Source organism: Rutidosis leptorrhynchoides, chromosome 10 (genome assembly GCF_046630445.1).
Source record: "Rutidosis leptorrhynchoides isolate AG116_Rl617_1_P2 chromosome 10, CSIRO_AGI_Rlap_v1, whole genome shotgun sequence".
NCBI lineage: Eukaryota > Viridiplantae > Streptophyta > Magnoliopsida > Asterales > Asteraceae > Rutidosis > Rutidosis leptorrhynchoides.
The window spans coordinates 19,013,609-19,024,194 of record NC_092342.1 but is presented as its reverse complement, the minus strand read 5'-3'; the positions used below and the strand labels follow the sequence as shown (position 1 = coordinate 19,024,194).

General features: G+C 39.0%; 1 protein-coding gene across 1 annotated transcript; it reads right to left on the bottom strand.

The window, feature by feature from the left end:
- Nucleotides 1–660: 660 nt before the first annotated feature.
- LOC139870070 (uncharacterized) lies at nucleotides 661–1,419 on the bottom strand. Its single transcript, XM_071857921.1, has one exon. The coding sequence runs from the start codon at nucleotides 1,417–1,419 to the stop codon at nucleotides 661–663; it is 759 nt and encodes a 252-aa protein (XP_071714022.1).
- Between the last annotated feature and the right edge of the window lie 9,167 nt (nucleotides 1,420–10,586).

Here is a 10,586-nt window from a genome sequence, read left to right as displayed (position 1 = left end):
CACTGTAGCAAAGTAAATTTTACTGTAGCAAATAGTGATTTTCGAAAACACCGTAGCATTTTGGGTACTGTAGCAATTTGAAAATACTGTAGCAAATTAGTGTTTTACTGGTTCATCTTAAACACTTTAGTTAACTTATCTAAATATCAATCGAATCAATAAACGAATGTTACTATCGTTTACTAAATAATTTGAAATTATATATATGTATATATCTTTTTAATATACATAAATTAGTTTTTAAATACACATTGGAAGTTATTTATAAATAAATTTTAATAATAAATATTTCAACTTATCATATATATTCAAATAGATATTTAAACCAATAAGTTTAATGTACGGTATCAAACAATTAATACATTGTTACCTTTTCAAGTTATATTATATATGTATCTATTTACATATAATTGTTCGCGAATCGTCGAAAACAACCGAAGGGTATTTAAATATATAAAAGTAGTTCAAAAATTTTGAGATTCAGTTTTACAGACTTTGCTTATCGTGTCGGAAATGTTAATCATACAAAGATTAAGTTTAAATTTGGTCAGAAATTTTCGGGTCATCACATGGTGCCAGATCGATTTTATACTCGACTTCTCTAACCGGCAGTAATCCTGGTAGTTCATCTGGAAACACTTCCGGATATTCGAAAACAACTCAGATATCTGACACCGTTTTATTATCTTTCTTTGTATCAATGGCGTAGACTAGAAAATATTCACACCCATTGGCCAGAGATTTCTTAGCTTTCATTATCGAAATTAAAGGACAACCAAATCCACCGCGTTCCCCACGAGCCATCACACGTGTCCCATCGGTTAAAGGAAAAGAAAAGATTTTCTTATGGCACTTAATGCTAGCCCTATTATGGCTTAACCAATCTAAGCCTAATACTACGTCAAAATTAGCTATAGGCATCACTAAACAAGTTATTGGGAAAAGACCTCCATCTGTGTCGATGGTAGCTCCAGACACATATGTTGTGATTGGGACTGTCTTACCATCGGCCACTTCTACTCTCAAAGGAGCAGAAATCATTTCGACATGTAAATTCAACTTATCACAGAAGGTAACAGACATGAAGGAGCGGTTTGCTCCAGAATCAAATAGCACACGAGAAGGTACAAAATTTATTAAGAACATACCCGTGATCACGTCGTCAGTAGCAGTAGCAGCATCTACTGACATCTGAAAGGCTTGACCCTCAGGAGCTGGAGGATTCTTTCTTTTGTTCCCCATAAACGAAGCAGAAGATCCTTTTACAGACATTGTTCTAGCCCCTGACTCCGCCCTGAAACTCAGCCTCTTTACTGTTGGACATTCAGCTGATCGATGCCCTTCTTTCTTACAATTCCAGCAAACATTGTCTTTAAAATAACATGACTGAAAATCATGACCCACTATTCCACATCTCATACATCTCTTAGTCAGAACTGAACACGGTCCAACGTGCGATGATTTGCACGCATGAAACCAACCTTTCTGACTGAATCCAGTACCACTCTGCGAGGATTTCCCTCTTTAATTATAACTAGAAGACTTCTTTGACCTAAAACTCGATTGACTTGTCGCTTGTTTAAGTTGTAACGTTTGTTCTTTTCTTCGTTCTTTTGATGCTTTTACATCGCCTTCCACATTTTCGCCATGGTGAAGGCTTGCGGTAAGGTTGTTGCCATTCTGGCCATCATTCGGTATTCGGGTAGTATCACCTCCACAAACTGATCAATTCGGAATTGTCCGTCTGGGAGCCATTATTGCACAAATCGAAGCTTGTCGGTATACTGCTCAATTAATTCATCGGTGGACATTTGTTCCGTCATTCTTAATCCCAAGAATTCTGTCTTCAACTTAGAAATTTCATACGCAGAGCAATATTGTTCATTCACCTTCGCATAAAACTGATCCCATGTAATTTGACTCAGTTGTTCCTTTGGTATAGGAGCAGTCAGAGAATCCCACCAACTCATCGCTTTATTCTTTAATAGCCTACTTGCATATGTAACTTGCAACTCAGGCTCACATTGGCATGCCTCTAACGCCCGTTCTACTTGTAACATCCCGCCTTTTTCCGTTTACTTTCCGTTTAATTATCTTAAGGTCCGTTATATAATTATAACATCTTCCGTTAATACGCGTTTTAAAATATTTCGTTTAGGTAATTCACGCAACCATTTCCTAAGTCGAGGGACTAATGTTGTCATTTGAGTAAAGATTTGACTAGGTCAAGGGTCAAATCCTTCCTCCTCCATTCATTCATCCTCCTATTTCTCTAATACTTTCACATTTTCTCTCAACATACTCAATCAAAGAATCTTCATCTAAATCCGATCTAGCAAGTGTTCACCAAAATAAATTACATATTTGGAATCCTTGCATCTTCCTCTTTGAATCCATACCGATTACATCTCATTTGGGTAACTTTCTAAAAACACTAGATTTTGTGTTCTTGATGTTTTTAACTTATAAAAGTGTTAATTAGTGTCTATGGCTCAAGTCTAAAACGAATATGTGAATTATATGCTCGATCTTGTTATTTTAAGTAACTAGCATGAACTTGAAACTTGGTATGTTTGATCTTGAGTTTTGGTTGCTTAAATGTTGTTAGATGTTAAAAGTGCATGCATTAAATGTGTTACTAGCATCACTAGCTTCAATTTGATGTGTAGGTTGACTTGGAAAGAGTCCATTAACATGATTGATGAAATTGTGATTTGAGTTAGGGTTTGATAGAAGTAAAATGGACTTTTGGTGCATTAAATGCTTGACAATGTTGTTTGTAGGTGTTTAGATGCGATGTATGTTTAATTACCTTCGAAACGGCGTATCATACATGTAAATTAGTTGCCCGAATCATGAAACACATTTAATGGACTTGAATGTAATAAATGGTGAGCATTTAATGCGATTTTGATTGTTGTAAATGTTAGATTGATTGATGAAATGTGCTTAGTTGCGTTCCTCGTCAAAATACCTTTCCAACGGTATAAGATACATGTTTTGATTGTTTGCGGATCATAAATTGTGTTTGTTTAAGTTTTGGTTTGTGCACTTGTGTAATTTCAGCAATCAGATCTGTGCACTAATATGGACGCCATCCAGATTCTTGGACGCCAACGAGGCCTTCACATCTGGATGCCGTCCAGCCAATCTGGACGCCGTCCAGATGAACTGCCAGGTTCTAATTTGGTTGGTCATTTTTCATTTAATTCTAACTATGCTACGTACCTCCAATTCACATGTAACTTGTTCTAACATGCTTATATATGATTAAAAACCTCAGAAAAATAGTTCGGGACCCGATCCGAACGTGTTGACTTTTTCGTTGACTTTGACCTGACCAAAGTTGACTTTTGATCAAACTTAACCAATTACTTATGCAACCATTCTAACTTGCTCTTATACTTGTATCTTGCATGAAACTTGGCAAATTTGATTCACATGCTAATTAATCGAGTCGTAACGAGCCGTAGGACTAATTGAACACTTGACCGCCCGTGTTTACCGATATTGATACAACCTACTTGTTTAGGTAAAGACTAGCATTCGTTCTTGCACACGTTACTTTGTGAAGTACCTTATTTACTCGTGCACTCAAGGTAAGATCATAGTCCCATCTTTCAACAACTTTTATACTTTTAAATCATGGGATGAGAAACATATACTGTTTTATACTACATACTTTTATACTTTGAACACAAGTACGAAAACAAACATTCCACAGCAAGTTAGAACAAAAAGCCTCAATTCGATTATCATTAGTTACACTTCCAGGGTGTAACCGAGAACTTATGTTATGTGATCACATTGGGGTTGACGAGCCCTCATTCGGACGGTTCGCTACCGTTAGCAGATGAAATATATTTTCGAGTATAGTTTATGTTCTAACACTACGTAACAGGGTACAAAACAGTTAAGTCTTGATAATTAGGTGCTCGCGAACATATTTTTGGAATACAAACGATTTGGATAATCAACTATACTAAATCTTGTGGTTCAAAAACAACGTTACTATTACACCTATGATTTCACCAACGTTTTTCGTTGACAGTTTTCTATATGTTTTCTCAGGTCCTTGAATGTTAGGTGATACATGCTTTCGCACATTATTTTTGATACTTGCTTGGATGTCGAGTATACATGCATACGTGGAACGTCTTTTGACTTAACTTAATTTGTGTCGCATAGGTTTCAGTTGTACTTAAAACATTGTAACATGTTTGGTCGTCGTACTACTTTGTAAACTTTGAAACATCTTTATAATTGAAATGAATGCGACATATTTTGGTCAAACGTTGTTTTAAAGACTTATAACCACGTAACGGAACCTAAGTAGACGCCGCCGTCAATGACGATTTTGTCGGGTCGCTACAGATGGTATCAGAGCGTTGGTTGTAGGGATTTAGAGTTCATTGGTGTCAACCCCGAGTCATAGGGTACATTAGTGAGTCTAGACTACAACCAGCATATAGACTTGAAGTAGGAATTACTTGACTACTTGTGTATTTATACTCGAACTCTTCTATTCATATCTAACTTTTATTCCATCTTAATCTCACGTTGTTTAATTTGATTGACACGCCACCTTGACTTAGTGAAATAATGTCGAATGCACATATGAATTAGGGTAATATAATTTCCGGGATTATATTACGGTGACTCATATGAACGTTCCGACATTATGACATAAAGAATTTAAGGCGAGTCAAGGAAATTTTTCTCTTTATCCTCATTCCATATCACAGTTAGTATTATTGAGAATACTAATCAACGATATTCTTGTGTTTTGAAGGAACAATGCCTCCTCGCCGTGTACCACGCCATGAAACACCCGAACAAGCTCTACAATGAATGATAGCCATCGCCGTGGATGCGGCCATGGCCGGTCACTCATCCAACAACAATAACTATAACAACAACCACAACAACAACAACAACAATGGAGCCAGTAATTCAAACGAGGGATGCTCCTATAAAGCTTTCATGGGGTGTAAACCTCACACTTACGATGGAACCGGGGGACCGATTGTGCTCACCCGATGGTTTGAGCAAACGGAAGCCGTCTTTAGCATAAGCGGTTGTCGGGACCAAGACAAGGTCAAATACTCCACTCACACTTTCGCCGGTGTCGCTCTTACGTGGTGGAACACCTATGTATAATCGGTGGGTACCGATGAAGCTCACGCCCTCTCTTGGGCCGATTTAAGGGAAAAGATGATCATCGAATATTTTCCTCGTGAAGAAACTCGAAGGATCGAACAAGAGCTAAGAACTTTAAAAGCGGTCAGAAACGATCTCAAGGCCTATAATCAACAATTTTCCGAACTAGCCTTGATGTGCCCAAACCTTGTGAACCCCGAGTCTTTAAGGGTTAAACTTTACATGGATGGTCTTCCAAAGAGCATCAAACACGGGGTAATGTCATCCAAACCCACTAATCATCAAGAAGCTTTGAATATGGCCCACAAATTGATAGAAACGGTGGATGACATTGTAGTACTGGTACCTAAAGCCGAGGATAAATCAGGTGGCAATAAAAGAAAATGGGAAGCCACTCCATCAAACAACTACAACAACAACTTCACCAAAAAGCCTTTCACCTCCGACGGCAAGAAAAGTTATGTCGAAAATAAACCTTTTTGCAACAAATGCCACAAACATCACTATGGTGAATGTGACAAGCCTTTTTGGCACCGGTGCCAAAGAAGTGGTCATTTGGCCAACGATTGTAGAAATACCGCCCCCGTTGCTCAAAAGGGGCCCAATGCGCCAAAATCGGGCGTTTTTTTTTAATGTGGCCAACCGGGTCATTTTAGGAATGCGTGCCCAAAGAAGAAAGCTAACCCCAATACACGCGGCCGAGCTTTCAACATTAACACCGAGGAAGACCGAGATGACAATGAACTAGTCACGGGTACGTTTCTTCTCAACGATTCTTATGTCTCTTGTTTATTCGATTCGGGTGCCGATAAGAGTTTTGTAATCAAGACTTTGACTCATTCTTTTAGCACTCCACCACTCCCACTAGATACTGCTTATACCTTTGAGGTGGCCAACGGAAAACTATTGAGTGCCGAAAATTTTTATCGGGGGTGTACATTAAACTTAATGGGTAAAGAGTTTGAAATTGACTTGATACCTATAGAACTAGGGAGCTTTGATGTAATCATTGGTATGGATTGGCAAGCCAAAACGAAATCTCACATTCTTTGCGATCTTAAAGCGATTCAAATTCCTGTCGAGAATGGTGAACCCTTGATTGTCTATGGCGATAAGAGTTGCACCGGACTCAACCTCTTCTCATGCCTTAAAGTTGAAAAATTCCTTTGTAAAGGTTGTTTCGCGATTATAGCCCATGTTAAAAAAGTCGAGAACGATGAGAAGCATATCGATGATGTGCCAATTGTTAGTGACTTTTCCGATGTATTTCCCGACGAATTGCCGGGTCTTCCACCTCATCGACCGGTAGAATTCCAAATCGAACTTATTCCGGGAGCCGCACCCGTAGCACGTGCACCGTATAGACTTGCTCCATCCGAAATGCAAGAATTGCAAAGTCAAATTCAAGAACTACTTGACCGTGGTTTTATCCAACCTAGCCATTCACCATGGGGTGCTCCGATTTTATTCGTTAAGAAGAAATATGGATCCCTACGAATGCGTATCGACTATCGTGAACTAAACAAATTGACAGTTAAGAACCGATATTCTCTTCCACACATCGATGACCTCTTTGATCAATTACAAGGATCTCGTGTATATTCGAAAATTGATCTCCGCTCGGGTTATCATCAATTAAGGGTTAAGGGGGAAGATGTTTCCAAAACCGCTTTCCGAACTCGTTATGGTAGTTATGAATTTCTTGTTATGCCATTTGGTCTCACTAATGTACCGGCGATGTTCATAGACCTTATGAACCGCGTGTGCAAACCATATTACGATAAATTCGTTATTGTGTTCATCGATGACATCTTGTTCTATTCTAAAATCGAAGAAGAACACGAACAACACCTTTGACTCGTGCTCGAACTCTTGAGACAAGAACGACTCTATGCCAAATTCTCCAAGTGTGAATTTTGGTTGAAGGAAGTTCAATTCCTCGGTCATATCGTAAGCGACCAAGGTATTAAGGTCGATCCCGCAAAGATCGAAGCCATTAGCAAATGGGAGACTCCTACTACTCCTACTCACATTCGTCAATTCTTGAGTCTCGTCGGGTACTATCGTAAATTCATCGAAAACTTCTCTTTGGTTGCACGTCCTCTAACTGCGTTAACTCACAAGGGAAAGAAATTCATTTGGGCGACCGAACATGAATCCGCGTTTCAAGTCTTGAAGACGAAGCTAACCACCGCACCTATCTTGTCACTTCCCGAAGGCAATGATGATTTTGTTGTATATTGCGATGCCTCTAAACATAGTTTTGGGTGTGTATTGATGCAATGAAAGAAAGTCATTGCTTATGCCTCTCGACAACTAAAAATTCATGAACGGAACTACACGACACTTGATCTCGAACTAGGAGCCGTTGTCTTTGCACTTAAAATGTGGAGACACTATCTTTATGGAACCAAGAGTACTATCTTCACCATCACAAAAGCCTCCAACACATCTTCGACCAAAGTAACTAAACATTAGATAATGCCGGTGGATTGAAACTTTAAACGATTATGATTGTGAGCTTCGTTACCATCCCGAGAAGGCAAATGTAGTAGCCAATGCCTTAAGTCGAAAAGAAAGAGCGATGCCTCTTCGTGTCTGAGCTTTAAACATCACCATCCACACCAATCTCAATAGTCAAATTCGTGTAGCCCAAGACGAGGCTCTCAAGGATGAAAACATCTCTCTCGAACACTTGAACATCCTCGTCTCTCGATTCGAAGTTAAGGAGACCGGACTTCGATATTTCGCCGGAAGAATTTGGGTGCCTAGTTACGGGGACTTACGAAGCCTTATTTTAGACGAAGCCCATAAGTCAAGATATTCGATTCACCCCGGTGCCAATAAGATGTACCACGACCTCAAAGAACAATATTGGTAGCCGAACATTAAAAGAGACATTGCTACTTATGTTGAAAAGTGCCTAACTTGCTCCAAAGTCAAGGACGAACATCAAAGATCGTCCGGACTACTTCAATAACCCGAAATCCTGCAATGAAAGTGGGAAAGGATAACGATGGATTTTATCACAAAACTACCAAGAAAGGCGAGCGGTTATGATACTATTTGGGTTATTGTAGACCGTCTCACCAAATCCGCGCACTTCCTAGCCATGAAAGAAACCGACAAAATGGAAAAACTTGCACAACTTTACATTAAAGAGATCGTCACCCGTCACGGTGTACCATTATCGATTATTTCCGACCGCGATGGCCGTTTTGTTTCTAGATTTTGGCGTACCTTACAAGAAGCGTTGGGAATACGATTGGACATGAGCACCGCATATCATCCACAAACCGACGGACAAAGCGAACGCACGATTCAAACCTTAGAAGATATGTTATGAGCTTGCGTTATCGATTTTGAAAAAGCTTGGGACAAGCACTTACCTCTCACCGAATTCTCCTACAACAATAGTTATCATGCGAGTATCAACGCTGCACCATTCGAAGCGTTATATGGCCGAAAATGTCGTTCTCCTCTTTGTTGGGCCGAAGTAGGCGACACAAAAATCACCGGACACGAACTCATTCATGAAACACCGAGAAGATTGTTCAAATCCAAGATAGGCTTAGGACGGCCTGTAGTCATCAAAAGAGCTATACCGATAAAATATGCAACGACCTCGAATTTCAAGTCGGTGACCGCGTAATGTTAAAAGTCGCACCTTAGAAAGGTGTAATCCGTTTCGGGAAACGCGGGAAGCTAAATCCACGGTATATTGGTCCTTTCGAAATCTTAGAGCGTGTTAGAACCGTTGCTTATTGTTTAGATCTTCCCCCTCAACTGAGCTCCGTCCATCCTACTCTCCATGTATAAAACTTGAAAAAGTGTTTTGCCGAACCCGAACTCGTCATCCCTCTCGGAGAACTTACTATTGACGACAAACTTCATTTTTTGAAGGAACCGGTTGAAATTGTGGACACCTCCGTCAAGACACTAAAACAAAGTAGAATCCCGATCGTTAAGGTCCGTTGGAATGCCAAAAGGGGACCCGAGTTTACTTGGGAAAGGCAAGATCAAATGCAAAGGAAATACCCTCATTTATTCGTGGATTCGAAAACGCAAGATCTCGAGGAAGAAACAACGACTACTACGCCTACTTAAATTTCGGGACGAAATTTCTTTTAAGGAGTAGCTAATATAACATCCCGCCTTTTTCCGTTTACTTTCCGTTTAATTATCTTAAGGTCCGTTATATAATTATAACATCTTCCGTTAATACGCGTTTTGAAATATTTCGTTTAGGTAATTCACGCAACCGTTTCCTAAGTCGAGGGACTAATGTTGTCATTTGATTAAAGATTTGACTAGGTCAAGGGTCAAACCCTTCCTCCTCCATTCATTCATCCTCCTCTTTCTCCAATACTTCCACATTTTCTCTCAACACACTCAATCAAAGAATCATCATCTAAATCCGATCTAGCAAGTGTTCACCAAAACAAATTACATATTTGGAATCCTTGCATCTTCCTCTTCGAATCCATACCGATTACATCTCATTTGGGTAACTTTCTAAAAACACTAGATTTTGTGTTCTTGATGTTTTTAACTTATAAAAGTGTTAATTAGTGTCTATGGCTCAAGTCTAAAATGAATATGTGAATTATATGCTCGATCTTGTTATTTTAAGTAACTAGCATGAACTTGAAACTTGGTGTGTTTGATCTTGAGTTTTGGTTGCTTAAATGTTGTTAGATGTTAAAAGTGCATGTATTAAATGTGTTATTAGCATCACTAGCTTCAATTTGATGTGTAGGTTGACTTGGAAAGACTCTATTAACATGATTGATGAAATTGTGATTTGAGTTAGGGTTTGATAGAAGTAAAATGGACTTTTAGTGCATTAAATGCTTGAAAATGTTATTTGTAGGTGTTTAGATGCGATGTATGTTTAATTACCTTCGAAACGGCGTATCATACATGTAAATTGGTTGCCCGAATCATGAAACGCATTTAATGGACTTGAATGTAATAAATGGTGAGCATTTAATGCGATTTTGGTTGTTGTAAATGTTAGATTGATTGATGAAATGTGCTTAGTTGCGTTCCTCATCAAAATACCTTTCCAACGGTATAAGATACATGTTTTGATTGTTTGCGGATCATAAATTATGCTTGTTTAAGTTTTGGTTCGTGCACTTGTGTAATTTCAGCAATCAAATCTGTGCACTAATCTGGATGCCGTCCAGATTCTTGGACTTCGTCCAGGCCTTCACATCTGGACGCCGTCCAGCCAATCTGGACGCCGTCCAGATGAACTGCCAGGTTCTGATTTGGTTGGTCATTTTTCATTTAATTCTAACTATGCTACGCACATCCGATTCACATGTAACTTTTTCTAACATGCTTATATATGATTAAAAACCTCAGAAAAATAGTTCGGGACCCGACCCGAACGTGTTGACTTTTTCGTTGACTTTGAC